This window comes from Somniosus microcephalus, chromosome 18 (genome assembly GCF_052327205.1).
Source record: "Somniosus microcephalus isolate GS21.2 chromosome 18, FLI_Smic_1.0, whole genome shotgun sequence".
Lineage (NCBI taxonomy): Eukaryota > Metazoa > Chordata > Chondrichthyes > Squaliformes > Somniosidae > Somniosus > Somniosus microcephalus.
The window spans coordinates 69,141,907-69,157,943 of NC_141004.1; the positions used below are offsets into that span (position 1 = coordinate 69,141,907).

The 16,037-nt window shown below is 48.2% G+C and overlaps 1 protein-coding gene and 1 pseudogene across 4 annotated transcripts in view; one reads left to right on the forward strand and one right to left on the reverse strand.

Annotated features, from left to right (window-relative positions):
• The window catches only part of sycp1 (synaptonemal complex protein 1), a 698,098-nt gene extending 691,084 nt beyond the window's left edge, over nucleotides 1-7,014 (forward strand). For all 4 annotated transcript variants that reach the window (XM_086011629.1, XM_086011633.1, XM_086011630.1 and 1 more), the window contains one exon: nucleotides 5,700-7,014. In XM_086011629.1, the coding sequence (XP_085867755.1) occupies nucleotides 5,700-5,840 (141 nt within the window). In that variant the 3' untranslated portion in view covers nucleotides 5,841-7,014. The remainder of the gene's footprint in view (nucleotides 1-5,699) is intronic.
• A 2,603-nt stretch (nucleotides 7,015-9,617) lies between these two features.
• Nucleotides 9,618-10,765, reverse strand: LOC147105350 (uncharacterized; annotated as a pseudogene).
• Nucleotides 10,766-16,037: the final 5,272 nt, after the last annotated feature.

The window sequence follows — 16,037 nt, forward strand, 5'->3', positions numbered from 1 at the left end:
ATACGGGGGGGACGTGAGGAAAAACGTTTTTACACAGCGATTGGTGATGATCTAGATTCAACCCAAGAACCATCTAGTATATCCTTTCTATTTAGAACTGTAAAGTGTAATGAACATCATGATTAACAGTGCCATACCTCCTCTTATTCCTTCTCTATCATTTCAGAATATTAAGAATCCATTCCTGGCCTTGTTTGAGCCATGTCTCTGTTAATGCAACCAAGTTATAAACCCATGTGGCAGCTTGTGCCTGCAGCTCATCAGCCTTATTAGTTACTCTACAGACATTGACATACATATAATTTAATATCTCCTACATCACTTTTGCTATTTTCCTCAATCTGGTCCCTGCAATTTTTGGTTTATTTCTGATCAGCCCCCTCAATTGCCATTGTATTCTTGCCTTGCTATCAATGGCGAGTTTTAGGAAGCCCGGGAAACCTGTGGATGCGATGTTAAACTTAAAACTGCATTGAAATATTGCTCCAATTGATCAATTACCATATGTTAATAGGCAGCCCACCTCTCCCAAGCGCGCTCGAGTTAAATGCGGAAGTCAGTGGGTTGGAGCCGACGTCTTGATCTGCTCGCATTTTTGCCAGTTTAAACCCCTCACTCGAACCCACACCCATGCGCAGGTTAAAATTCCCTCTGCGTGCCTCAGTAAGGATTCTTCAATCTGATTGGTAAAGGCGACACGCCCTGTTCACACATGTCCCAGATCCCCTGTAGAGAGCGCCACGCTACCGTAGATCGTAGTGCAAAAACCCACAGAAAGTCTACGGGCAAGGTTAAGTGTAATGAATGACGAGCGCCATTCATTCACCACTGACCTCAAAATCCGGACCAATGATTTTAAGTCCCAATCCTGTATTTCTGTGACTTTTACTCTTGCAGTTTCTTGCACTCTGTTTTTTTCTAACTCCCATTTCTGGTGTTTTTATTTTCAGTCAAAATGCTTATAGTTATATGACTTTTCCCTTTCTCTTACTAGCTTTTCCCTAACCATTCTCATTGTCATTACTGCCCAAATCCTTTCCTGCTCAGACCTCATTCCACTGACCTCTTCCATGCTCATCGCTTACTGACGCCAATTCCTAAATTTCTTTCTGAAACTTTTCAACACTTCCTGTCACTCAATTTTTACGATCTGGTCACCACCACTACCTCTTTTCCACTTACTACCCACTAACATCTCAACAGTTTCTTCCTCTTAACATTTCATGGCCGAAAAATTCAGTTGCTTTGCGCCTCCCGTTCGCACCCAAAGAGGGCGCTAACGGGGCGCAAAGCAACTAGCGCCCGGGCGCGGCGCCACTGACGCCTCCCGCGAAATTCAGCGTGAGGTTAGTGGTGGCGCTAACCGGTAGCGCCCCATGGTGCTGCGCCGTCGGCAATGACGTCATCGCCGTGCGCAGCGCCCCGCTTGCGCCCCGGCCGCGATCTTCGGGAGTGCCCCCTGCGGCCGGGGAGGCACAATTTAAAGGTGAGGTGCGGGGCAGCCATTTTTGTTGCTGGCCACCTGCCAGCACCTGCCTGCGCTCCCGTCCCCGGCCTCCTGAAATGCTCCCCACCTCGCGGAGTGCCAGCTGTGCTCCGTGAGCCCGGCACTTCTCTTGAGTGCCGGGCTCTTTTGCCGGCACTCCTGATCCCCGGGGGCCCAGCTGGGCCCCGGGTCAAGTTGCGCAAGGCCCCTCCCCTTTAAGAAGGGGAGGAAGGCCTGCAATACCGTGGCACGATGTGCCACGATATTGACTCGCAGCGCCCCAAGAGTGATGCGGGGCGCTTCCAGTAGTGCCCCGCTTCCCTCTTGGGATGCAACCACTTAATTTCCGGCGTGGTGGCGCTAATTTTTCCGGGCGCTAAACATCCAAGGGAGGATTTTAATGTTGAAGAGCGTGCGGGTGGGGGGGAGTTAAGTTCGGCAAAAATATCAGCGTGGTTGGAAGCCTGCTCCAACCCACCGACCTCCAGGTTTAACTCGGATTCATTTGGCAGGTTGCATGTAACCCCCCTCAGGATAAATATGCAAATCACTTCATTGTAGCGATATTTCAACATCCTTTCAAATTTAACAGCACATACGCGGGTTTCCCAGGCATCTTGAAACTCGTCATTTAAACCAAGGCAAGAACACAAAGCAAATTCATGGGGCTCATTAAAAATCAGGCAAATACTGCAATAAATACTCAGTGCTCACAACTGCTTTCTTACCTACCACTGTGAAAGGATTTGTACATAGTACTTGTGGTGAGAGGTTAGTTTCTACACTCTAGATGTTTTGAGACTCAGGTAGGATGGCTGCCTCAGATTGGACCTAGATGACCATCAGCAGCAGCAGCCTGCTGTTGAGAAACTTGCAGGTGGTGGGCAGAGGGGGGAGCACCAGCAGCAATTGCGTGCTGCTGAGACCGGCAAGTGGTGAGCAGAGAGGGGAGCAGCGGAGGTGTCGAGCTCGCAGGAGGCACTACCTGTATAATAGTGTACAGGCAAAGGCTCAGTTTCCAGAACTCGCGAAAGAGCACTGCCTCCGGAGGCTAAGGTTGTCACGTCAGGTGGTGGCAGATCTCTGTAGCCACCTAGAAGACCAGCTCCCTGCTGGACTTGATGGCCACGCATTGTTCCTCCTGTAGCTCCATGTTGTGCAGAGTGCAGCAAAGCATGATCATTCTGGAGACCCTGGCTTGTGAGTACTGAAGGGCGCCTCCAGATCTGTCCAGGCATCTGAAGTGCATCTTGAGCATACCAATCGCTTGTTCAATTACGCATCTGGCGGTCATGAGTCCTGTGATGGTTCACCCCCAGACGGAATCAGCTCCTCTGAGGATTTGTCATTTGTAAGGTCCAGCGACTGCTGCTGCACATGTGAAGGTCCTGGTGGAAAGAAAAGATATGAATTAGTACTGGCAAGGTAAGTATGTTGCAACTTATCATTATGAAGATGGTCATATTTCACTCGCTGATGAAAACAAGTCAAGATGATTGAGTGTTGTATGACATGTGGGCCGATGATATTGAATTCTGTCGCCAGGTAGCTGGGAGGCCCCCCATCTCCGATGGCCAGGGTCGCCGAGACGCCACTGATTTCCAGCACTTCCTCCTCTGCAGTTGTTAGTTGTGAGACCTGTGGAGGACCACCTCCGGTTCTGCCTTTCTCTCTCGTGTACTGCGCTCTCTTCTCCTGCAATGGGGGAAAGAACAGACCTATGAATGACTGTAATGGCATGTGTTGATCTGATGGATACAGTGCATTTGGTAAGGTTGACTATCAGGATCAGGCATGAAATTGCATAAGGATGAGGGTGAGTGGCAGTGGTGAATAGATAGACAGGGATGTGAGGAAATGCATAGAAAGAGAAGGATGGGTGCGCTTACAAAGTAAATGGGTGTGAGGATTGATGTGATGGAGTAGGCTTGACAAGGCAGAGTGAAGGGGTGTAGGTGAATGTGCAACTGTATTCACCTTTCCTTACCTGGTAAGGTCATTAAAGCCCTTTCTGCACTGAATCCAGGAGCGTGATACAATGCTCCTGCTGCTGATCTCCTGGATAACTTCCAGCCACGCTTTCTTTGTAGCAGCAGCAGATTTCTTCCTCCCGTTGCTGGGGAAGAGTATCTCTCTCCAGCTCCTCACAGCCCCCAGTAGTACATCCACTGAGGCTTCATTAAAGCGGGGTGCCACCTTTGAGCAACCTATGGTCATATTCCCAACTCCTCCAATTTCCACCTTTGGATTGGCCCTTTAAATACTGGAGTAGAGTTTGCGTCTTGTGAGTCTGCTGCCGCGCATTCGACGCCAAACTCGGAAGTAAAATGATAATGAGTTGACTGCATTAAAATGCTACAGACAGACGCGTTGAAATTAGTTCTGGGTTTTTTATCCGATAAGTGGTCCCACCCCATTCCCAACGCGCCTTGAAGTTCATATCGGCACCCACATATCCAACTTCACGCTTCCATTCAAATCATCACAGAAACTGACAGTCACACAAATATTAAATCTTCTTAATACAGTATATTAATTATAATATTAATCATTATACCATTTATCCTTATCAAATAGCATTTTAGATAACTTACTGTGAGCAACACTAGGACATGTACTATAACTATTATATAATTTGTATACAAGATACTACATATATAAATTATGTTCAATAGTTTATTTACATGATAAGAAAGAAAATGTACATTTAAACATGCACATTATATATAGATGTAACTATTTTCTGTAAAATTTATATATTTCATATTCATTTATTTTTATTCATATCCTTTTTTCAAAACTTCTACAATTATATAAACATTTTCTAATGTACAGTTTCATCCCAATTTCCAATTGCTTACATTCATTTTATTATCATTCCTATATAGCTCTCTTAATGACAGAGGGGCTGAAATTCCTCGGGAGTTCCACTGGTCTCCTGCTGTAACTCCAGCAGGAGACTAGCAGAACCCCCAGAGAAATGGGGGGAAACCCCCCACAGAATTTCAGGCCATAGTTCTTCATTATACCATTTATCCTTTTCAAATAACATTTTATATAACGTCCTGTGAGCAACACCATGGGACATGTACTATAATAATACAAAATCAAAGTATTATATAAAAATAAGGAAAGAATGCTGACTTAAAAATGTGGACTGAATTTCATCTTTGTGCTCTGATCTAATTATCCCCAGCCTCTGCTCCACAAGAACATAAGAAATAGAAGCTGGAGTAGACCATTTGACCCTTCGAACACTGCACTTGGTCTTGACTAGCTGTAAACAAAACCACAGGAGATTGTTATATATAAACATTGTATCTCGCATGCATTTTGGTCATCATACTTCCTTTTTTCATTTGTTCACGGGATGTGGGTGACACAGATTGCATTTATTGTCTATCCACAGTTGCCATCAGTGGATGATAGTGGGCTTTCTTGAACTGCAGCACCTTTTGTAGCGATACCTGATGCTATTATATAGAGAATTCTAGGATTTTGACCCAGCGATAATGAGAGAACAGTTATATATATCCAAATCATTATGGGATCTTTTACAGCCACCTGAGAGAACAAATAGGGCCTTGATTCAATGTCTTAACCAAAAGACGGTACCTCTAACAGTGCAGCACTGAAGTATCAGCCATCTTAGATTATGTGCTCAAGTCTCTGGAGTGGGGGTTTGAACGTAAAGCCTTCTGAGTCAAAGGCAAGAGTCCTGCCACTGAACCAAGGCTGACCCCTCAAATACTCTCAAATTTAAGTCCAGCGTAAAGGCCATTTACGCCATTTTTGTGGGGTTTCCGCGGATCTTTTGAAGTTAGAGTGTCGATCAGGAGAACCGCCACAGAAATTCCTTTGTGTCTTCCTAATCCTTTTAAATTTATACCTTGTCAATAATGCTGTTGATCCTTAATTGTAATAAGTTACAGCTAGAAATCTGCATTCTCTTTATCTAACCTGTTGTTTTCAATCTACAGAAAAAAACAAGCCTTTGTTCAGCTGTTTTAAATTGAAGTAATTTAATTCAAAATGGCAAATTGTACTAAAAGAAAAAGATCTTATAAGATGAGCATGTGCAAGTTTAAGCACTGCCATTAGTAACTGGCAATACAGTTTATTAACATCAGTTGTTGCTCTTTTATTAACTTTGTATTAACATGATAAATATTTTGGTCAGTGTTCCCCTAACCACATTTTGTTTTTTTTTCAGTTGACCAGCCCAGCAAAGCCCAAAACCTATGGCAATACTCTCAAACTGGCTGCTGTTAAAAAGATGCGAGAAGCTGGGTGGGAAGCTGTAGCAAAGGAAAGCAGAAAGAAAAGAATGAAAACAGCTGAGAAAATATTCTGAATTTATTTATACATTATTTAGTTTTTTTGTTTTGATTTCAGCGGACTTCCCAGAAAAGTCCTGTTTATTCTGGAAATTCAAATATATTTTGATTGGTAAATCATTTCATTTTTTTGTTATAAAGAGAAGGAGGCTTTACTTTTACATGTAAATCTTCAAATCTGCATAAACATAATCCTCCAACTATTGGGTTTTTCAGCATCATATGCCGCTATGGAGAAATCCAGCATGTAATATGGCATTTCTCCACATTACAGTTGAACATGACTTAAAGTGTTCTATTTATGCTTAAACTGTTTTTTTCCCATTATTTAGAGTCATGGGCCAAAATCTCTAAGCGACTTCTGGGTCAAACTGGCATAGATGATGATGGAGAATTGGACTCAGACGTAGTCTGCCACGTCCTTGTCACTTTCTCGGTCATTGGATTCCCCACAACATATTTTCCATCCTTTATACCATAGTAATACTGGACATAAGGGATGCCTTGGTTGCTATGAGTGGCACAGGGGCCATTTAACATTTAAATAGGCTAAATATCGATGAAATCTATCAATAAATGATCAATTGCTTAGCAAATTCAATTTTTTTTTATTTTCAAATTTATAGGAGCAAGACCAGCTGCCTGCAATGTTATGCTGCGGCAGGCCTTAAGAGGGCTGATGCAGCCATTCTTCATTCCCGCTGCTTGCAGGCGGACTCCCCGGTTAGCAGCTAAGGAGCCTGCCAAAATTATGCAAATGACCTCCAAGGTCAGAAGTGTAGCTTGGATAAGGGATGCATCTTTGTTGCGGGCTGAAGTCCTACGTTGCCAAAGATACGCCCCAAGTCAGCTAAAGTGGTAAATCTAGGTCATTAATATAATTGAGTCTGTTGACTGATTGCTACAGTTTGCAATTGGACAAGTTGGTTGCATCTCTCACTTTTCTATGTTGATAGATGAGTTTCTGTTATAATGCATAGTTCAGTTAAATTCCAATTCAAAGTAAATTCGAATATAAATTGTTACTGACTGAAATGATTTTGCACCTGAAACAGTTGCTAACTTATACTGCAATGGCAGTTATATCAAAAGGTGTTAAACCACTGAAAGAAACCTTTGTTCTTAAAATACGTGAGTGTTTGTAGTGTGCCATATATTCATAGATGTTAATAAATGGAAAACATACTTTAATTTTTTTTTATTATTTACATTGCAAAATATTTGATTTTATGTGACTGTTATGTGATACTGTCAAAAACCACTGTCCTTTCAAACAGATGACTGGTGCACAAATCAGCATCCTTTGCAGTTCAGTCCCTCTCCTTCCACTCGCTCAACATTAAAAAAGTTATTTGATGAAGTAACAGAGAAGGTTAATGAAGGTAGCAGATGTTATAGGGAAATAGGTCCTTTCTATCCACTTTATCTAGGCCCCTCATAATTTTATACATCTCAATAAGGTCTCCCCTCAACCTCCTCTGTTCCAAGGAAAACAAACCCAGCCTATCCAGTCTTTCCTCATAGCTAAGACTCGCTACTCCCGGCAACATCCTTGTAAATCTCCTCTGTACCCGCTCTAGTGCAATCACATCTTTCCTGTAATGTGGTGACCAGAACTGCACGCAGTACTCTAGCTGAGGCCTAACTAGTGTTTTATACAGTTGAAGCATAACCCCCCCCCCCCCCCCGCTCTTGTATTCTATGCCACGGCTAATAAAGGCAAGCATTCCGTATGCCTTCTTAACCACCTTATCTACCTGGCCTGCTACCTTCAGGGATCTGTGGACATGCACTCCAAGGTCCCTTTGTTCCTCTACACTACTCAGTGTCCTACCATTTAATGTGTATTCCCTTTCCTTGTTAGCCCTCCCTAAATGCATTACCTCACACTTCTCTGGATTGAATTCCATTTGCCACTGTTTTGCCCACCTGACCAATTTATTGATATCTTCCTGCAGTCTACAGCTTCCTTCTTCAGTATCAACCACACAGCCGATTTTAGTATCATCTGCAAATTTCTTAATCATACCCCCTATATTCAAGTCTAGATCATTGATACATACCACAAAAAGCAAGGGACCTAGTACTGAGCCCTGTGTAACCCCACTGGAAACAGCCTTCCAGTCACAAAAACACCCATCAACCATTACCCTCTGCTTCCTGCCTCCGAGCCAGTTTTGAATCCAACTTGACACTTTGCCCTGGATCCCATGGGCTTTTAACTTTGTGACCAGTCTGCCATGTGGAACCTTATCAAAAGCCGTGCTAAAGTCCATATACACTACATCAAACACACTACCCTCATCTACCCTCCTTGTTACCTCCTCAAAAATTCAATCAAGTTTGTCAGACACGACCTTCCCTTAACAAATCCGTGCTGACTATCCTAGATTAATCCGTGTCTTTCTAAATGAAGATTTATCCTGTCCTTCAGAATTCTTTCCAATAATTTTCCCAGGTTAGGCTGACTGGCCTGTAATTACTCGGTCTATCCTTTTCTCCCTTTTTAAACAAGGGTACCACATTAGCAGTCCTCCAGTCCTCTGGCACCACACCTGAAGCCAGAGAGGATTGGAAAATGATGGTCAGGGCCTCTGCTACTTCCTCTTTTGCTTCACTTAACAGCCTGGGATACATTTCATCCGGGCCTAGGGATTTATCCACTTTTAAAACTGCTAAACCCCTTAATACTTCCTCTCTCACTATGTTTATTTCATCTAATATTTCACACTCCTCCTCCCTGATAGCAATGTCTGCTTCGCCCCTCTCCTTTGTGAAAACAGATGCAAAGTATTCATTAAGAACCCTACCGACATCTCCCGCCTCCACACACAGATTACCCTCCTGATCTCTAATAGGCCCTACCCTTTCTTTAGTTATCCTCTTACTCTTAATACATTTATAAAACATCTTTGGGTTTTCCTTGATTTTACTTGCCAAGAATTTTTCATGCTCTCTCTTTGCTTTCCTAATATCCTTTTTAATTGCACCCCTGCACTTTCTGTACTCCTCTAAAGATTCTGCAGTATTTAGCCCTTGCTGTCTGTCATACGCCTCCCTTTTTTTTTCTTTATCCTACCCTGTATGTCTCTATGCATCCAGGGGGCTCTAGATTTGTTTGTCCCACCTTTTTTCTTTAAGGGCACATATTTGGTCTGAACCCTCCGGATCTTCTCCTTAAATGCTTCCCACTGCTCTGACACTGATTTACCTTCAAGTAGCTGTTTCCAGTCCACTATGGCTAAACCCCCTCTGAGCTTAGCAAAATTTGCTTTTCCCCAATTTAGAATTTTTATTCCTGGTCTATCCTTGTCCTTTTCCATAACTACCTTAAATCTAACTGAATTATGGTCACTAGCACCAAAATGCTCCCCCACTGATACGCCTTCTACCTGCCCAGCTTCATTCCCTAAAACTAAGTCCAGAACCGCCCCCTCCCTTGTTAGGCTTGCTACATACTGGCTAAAAAAGTTCTCCTGGATGCATTTTAGGAATTCCGCACCCTCTATACCCTTCACACTAATTTTATCCCAGTTAATATTGGGGTAGTTGAAATCCCCTACTATTACTGCCCTATAGTTTTTGCACTTGTCAGAAATTTGGCTTCATATTTGCTCTTCTATCTTCCTCTCACTGTTTGGGGGTCTATAGTACACTCCCAGCAGTGTGATCGCCCCTTTTTTTTTTCAATTCCACCCATCGTTTGATGATCCCTCCAACATATCATCCCTCCTCCCAGCTGTAATAGTTTCTTTAATCAATACCGTGACCCCCCCCCCTCCCTTTTTACCTCCCTCTCTAACCCATCTGAAAATCCTGTAACCAGGAATGTTGAGCTACCATACCAGCCCCTCTTTCAGCCACGTCTCTGTAATAGCTATAATATCATAGTCCCAAGTATCTACCTGTGCCCTCAGCTCATCTGCCTTGTTCGCTATACTCCTTGCATTGAAGTATATACCATTTAGTACAGGCAAACTTTCTACATTTTTGTTTTCCAATTCCAGTTTTTCTTCCCTCCCTACTGACTCTATTCTTAGGTTCCCACCCCCTTGCCAAGCTAGTTTAAACCCTCCTCAACAGCACTAGCAAACTCCCCCGCAAGGATATTGATCCCAGCTCTGTTGAGCTGCAACCCATCCGGCTTGTACAGGTCCCACCTCCCCCAGAAACGGTCCCAATGCCTCAGGAATCTAAAGCCCTCCCTCCTGCACCATCCTTCCAGCCACACATTCATCTGCTCTATCCTCCTATTTCTGGACTCACTAGTACGTGGCACCGGGAGTAATCCGGAGATTACTTCCTTTGAGGTCCTGTTTTTTAATCTGACTCCTAGCTCCCTAAACTCTGCCTGCAGGACCTCATCCCTTTTTCTACCTATGTCATTGATACCGACATCTGGCTATTCACCCTCTTCCCCCAGAATGCTCTGCAGCCGTTTGGTGACATCCTTGACCCTGGCACCAGGGAGGCAACATACCATCCTGGAGTCACGTCTGCGGCCGCAGAAACGCCTGTCTGCTCCCCTCACTATTGAATCCCCTACCACTATTGCTCTTCCACTATCTTTCCTCCCCCCATGTGCAGCGGAGCCACCCGCGGTGCCGAGGACTTGGCTCTGACTGCACTCCTCAGAGGGACCATCGCCCCCACCAGTACTCAGAATAGAATACCGGTTGGAGAGCGAGATGCCCTCCGGGGCCTCCTGCACTGCCTGCCTGGTCTTCTTCTGTCTGGTGGTCACCCACTTGCTCTCTGTCCACTCTCTCTTAGGCTGCAGGGTGACCATCTCACTAAACGTGCTATCCACGTAGTTCTCAGCCTTGCGGATGCACCACAGTGACTCCAGTCGCCGCTCAAGCTCCGTAAACCGTTGCTCGAGTCATTGCAGCTGGTGACACTTACTGCACATGTAGTCATCTATGCAAAGCGAAGCGTCCATGACTTTCTACATGCCACAGGATGTGCATTCTGCCAGACAGCTGCTCTGCCATTCCTGTCATCCCTTTATCTAACAGACTATTTAAAAGACTAAGTACTAACCTTTATTTAAAAGACTAAGAACTACCCTTTATTTAAAGACTAAGAACTAACTTAACAGAATAAGCTTTAAACTTAAAAACAAAACACTCATCCACTACTCACCAGTCAGCTGCTTCCCTTGTGCCGACGTCACTTTTAATCTCTGACGTCACTTTCGAATGTTGCCTGTTGAGGACCGCCCTTGCTGCTGCCGGTGAGTCTGGGCCTCGCTCTCTATCCCGCTCCTTATACTCCCTGCTGTCGCTCAGGCTCCTCCCAGGGCCGCTCTCGCTGCTGCTGCTGCTGCCGGTGAGTCTGGGCCTCGCTCTCTCTCCCGCTCCTTTATACTCCCTGCTGTCGCTCAGGCTCCTCCCAGAGCCGCTCTTGCTGCTGCTGCCGCTGCCGGTGAGTCTCCGGCAGCGGCAGCAGTGAGCAGGATAGTACCAGACATCATGAGGACATAGAAAGACTGGTGAAATGGGAAGACACATGTCAGATGCAATTTAATGTGGATAAGTGTGAAGTGATGCACTTTGGATGAAACAATCTAGAGAGACAGTATAATCTAACTGGTACTATTTTGAAGGGGGTGTAAGAGAAGAGGGACCAGAGGGTGCATATTCACAAATCCTTGAAGATGGCAGGACAAGTTGATAAGGCAGTTAAGAAAGCGGATGGGATTCCTGGCTTTGTAAATAGGGGCATTGAATACAAAACCAAGGAAGTCATACTAAACCTTTACAAATTACTGGTTAGGACTCAGCTGGAGTATTATGTGCAAATCTGAGCACCACACTTTAGGAAGGATGTCAAAGCCTTGGAGAGGGTTTACCAGAATGATCCCAGGGGGGAGTTCAGTTATGTGGAGAGATTGGGAAAGCTGGGATTGTTCTCCTTAGAGCAGAGAAGGTTAAGGGGAGACCTAATAGAGATATTCAAAATTATGAGGGGTTTTGATGGAGCAAGTAGTGAGAAACTGTTTCCTCTGGCAAGTGGGCCAATAGCCAAAGATCATAGATTTAAAATAATTGGCAAAAGACGGTTGTTATGATCTGGAACACACCACCAAAAGAGCGGTGGAATCAGATTCCATAGGAACTTTCAAAAGGCAATTGGATATGTATTTGAAGAGAACTAATCTGCAGGGTTATTAGGAGAAAACTGGGGTATGGACTAAATTCGACAGCACTTTCACAGAGCTGGCACAGACATGACGGGCCAAATGGCCCCCTTCTGTTTTGTAAGATTCAATGGGCTAGATTTTCAGTATAGGCAGTTTTGGGGCGCTAACCTTAGCGCCCGCCCGAAGTTAGCGCCCGCCCCAAAGTAGCGTCCCGTTGCCGGAAATTCAGTGGCTTCCCCTAAGATGTTGGTGGAGCGCTAAAAGAGGCGTTCCACTACTATCTTTAGGCGCTAAGCCGGCGGTCCAGAGGGATAGCGCCCAGGCGGGGGGCAGCGCGGGTGCGGTCATTTTTGGACTGACAGCAGACCCCGTGGCGCCGACCAGCTCTTAAAGGGGGAAGGGACGAATTGGTCTGCTGCCACGCCCTGCACACTGCAGCCTTGCAAAGAGGCCTCAACACTGCTGCTCAGCCCCAGGGAGTCATGGCAACGCCAGAGAAGGCCCGTCAGCGTGCCCTGCGCTTCTCAGAGGGTGATCTGGACATAATGGTCACAGCTCTGGAGGTGAGGCGCAAGATCTTGTTCCCAGAGAGTGGGAGGAATCCAACCCACCACGACTACACCAAAGCCTGGAAGCAGATCGCCCAGAGGGTGACGTTCACCGGCGATGCCCCCAGGACCCACAAACAATGTCGTAAAAAATACAACGACCTGACCAGGATTGTCAGGGTGAGTACCCTTTCCAGTCTCCTCCTCATTCTTGCATGTACACCTGACATGATGGGCAAAGGGAGCTGAAAGTCCTATTGGCCAGCCCTCAGCCAGCAGCATTGGGACAGTCATGAGCATCAATTGGCCATTCGGCACTCTACACTCTGGCCAAGCTATTCCACCATGGGAGGCTGTGCACACTACATCAGGGCTTCACTCTGTCCAAGCTATTCCACCATGGGAGGCAGTGCACACTACATCAGGGCTTCACTCTGGCCAAGCTATTCCACCATGGGAGGCAGTGCACACTACATCAGGGCTTCACTCTGGCCAAGCTATTCCACCATGGGAGGCAGTGCACACTACATCAGGGCTACACTGCGCACTTACAGCCCGTCCTTTCTCTTGCAGGCTAAAGTAGCCTTTAATCGCCAGGCCCGTGCCAGGGGTGGCCGCGCCAAGCTGCAGAAGCTCACTCGGCTGGAGGAGCGCGTGTGTGTGCTCATGGGAGCCCGTGTGCTCGTCCCCACAGCGTGCGGAGTAGCCGACCCTCCACTGCCCGGCAATGGTAAGGACCTCGCCTTTTGGCCCTCTCGCGTCGCACTGGCCCATCCGAGCTACCTCCTTTGCCTCTGTCCCACCAATGCGCTGAATGCCACCAGTCCTAACTCCCTCGCTGACGCCGTCTCCTCACTCTGAAGCTACTCTTGTGCATTCCTGCTTTCAGCTGGTGATGACCAGGACCCTGAAGCTGCCAGTGACAGCACCTCCGAGCAGGAGGAGGAGGAGGAGCAAGCCGGACCATCGGGGGGAACAGTCACGTCCCGCAGGAGAGGAGGAAATGCTTGACACCTCCTCACTGGATGAGTGCCTGGAGGAACTGTCGCAGGGCAATGCAGCTTCTGGGACCAGTGGCGTCCAGCCACCCAGGAGCCGTGCGCGTGGCCCGCGGCCTTCCCCCCAAAGGGGGCAAGGATCAGAGGGGAGTGCTGCTGATCGGCACACTCGCCGCCACCAACGTGGCAAGGGTCCCCTAGTTCGGCCCCCTCCTCCCCAGCGGGAGAGTCGCGACTCCAGTCCGGACACCTTCACCTCGGAGGAGGTGCGGAAGCTGGATAAGATGGCCGAGGATTCGGACCGGCGCCACACGGAGCTCATGAGCATGGTGGGGCGCATGCCTGAGGCCATCGAGTCGCTGGCGACCAGTGTGCGCGAGTTCGGGGCAGCAACTGCCGCGAGTGGCCGCATGCTGACTGATGCCGTCAAGACCCTGGCGGATGTGATGCGGGCGCACACCAGGACAACAGGGGCACTCACTGCTGCCACACGCGCTGTCTCAGGCAGGCATCGCCAGGGCAGCCGCCGCGCTGGACCATCCCAGCAAGCCGCCCCTCGGCTGATTGTTGCGGATCCTGCAGTGCGGGCCCGGCCGAGTGCCACCGCGCCACAGCACCAGCCAGCGCATCCCAGACGCCAGCTGGCCCACATTGCGCCATCCGTCGCCGCCATTCCCCCACTGGGGCGTCAAGGGCAAGCGGCTGCAGCTGATGGTGGCCAGGCTCAGGTGCGCCACTCAGCAGACGGCCCCTTGAGGCCCAAACGCCGTGTAGGCCGCCCCCCAGCGGCATCTGGCGGAAGGGCATCTGAGCCTCAGGCGCCTTCCCCCAGCCTCGCAGCAGCCACTGGGCAGAGCTTGCGAAGGAGCAGCAGGCCGGGCAGGGGAGGCAAAAGGCTGGGCAAGGTCTCGCCCTCGCGGGCCACTCAGTAGAGGGTGTGGCCAGCTTTCCTTTTATATGGCGGTGGCCATCTTTATTTTGCCCATGGTTGTGTTGTTGGAGGGCTTATTTTTTGCGTTAGGCCGACGTTGAGGCCCGGTTTGAAGAAATGTGGAGTGACTCCTCCCCAGTTTGTGGGAGTGAGTCGTTTGTTGGGCTTTTTGTGGGGCCCGTTTATTGTTTTTGGGAATTCATGTGGGAAGGGCTTTTCATTTTTGTGTAATAAATAATTATCTTTATTCATGCAGTCTCCATGGTTGTTCTTCTTAGTGTTTGTTGGCTTCGCCGGCTGAGGGCTTGCGGAGCGGCTGCATTCATCTTCCCACATGGCCCCTGGCCATTCCCTGACAGGGGGCTTAGAAGTACCGTGTAATAAGGTGGCGTCGTGCGGCCCTTGGCCCTGGTCGCTCCCTCCTGGGAACGTACTCCTGCTCCTCCTCCTCCTCCTCATGCTCCTCCTGCTCCTCCTCCTGAGGTGCTGGTCCAACGTCAGGTGGCAGTGCCTGAGTCCTGCGGATAGCCAGGTTGTGTAGCATGCAGCAAACCACCACAAATTGGGAGACCCGGTCCGGCGAATACTGGAGAACTCCTCCGGAGTGATCAAGGCAGCGGAACCGCTGCTTGAGGACCCCAATAGTTTGCTCGATGATGTTGCGGGTGGTTTGATGGCTCTCGTTGTAGGCCTCTTCAGCAGCGGTCCTGGGCGCGCGGAGCGGGGTCATGAGCCAGGTGCACAAAGGATAGCCTTTGTCCCCGAGTAGCCATCCTCTTGGGGGAGGCTGTGCCTGGAACATGTCATGCACAGTACTCTGCCGCAGGATAAAGGCATCGTGGCTGCTGCCTGGGAAGCTGGCATTGACTGCCATGATGCGCTGCTTGTGGTCACACACCAGCTGCACATTCAGAGAATGGTAGCCCTTCCTGTTGCGATACTGCTCGCCATGCTCCAGAGGGGCCCGCAAAGCCACATGCGTACAGTCAATGGCGCCCTGCACCAAGGGGAATTCCCCGAGTCTGGAAAATCCCAATGCGCGCTGATGCTGGCTCTCCAGGGCCATGGGGAAGGAGATGAATTGGCTTCTCCTTCTGAACAGTGCTTCGGTCACCTGGCGGATGCAGCGATGCGCGCCGTACTGGGAGATGTTTGCTATGTCCCCAGCAGCGTATTGGAAGGAGCCGGTGGCATAGAAGTTCAATGCCACCGTCACCTTCACTTCCACCGACAGAGACGTCCTGCACCTGAGCTTTGGCCGCAGATCTCGGCGAAGCAGGTGGCAGATCTCTGCAATCACCTCCTTTCGGAATCGGAGCCTTTTAACACATCGCGCGGCACTCATGTTTAGGTAGGAGCGCTGCTGGCGGTATAGCCTGACTGGGTAAGGCCTACGTGGCCGATGCCTGTAGCCCCCTCTGCCTCTAGCCAGGGCTGCCCCTCTCACAATGCGTCTGCGAGCCCTACGGACATGGAGCTGCAGCTCCGCGTTGGCACCCCATGCAACCCCCATCAAATCCTGGCAAACACTCAAATTTCCAAAAGGCCACTTGCAGCGCTCTGGCCTGAGTCCAAAAATACCTGAGCTCTTG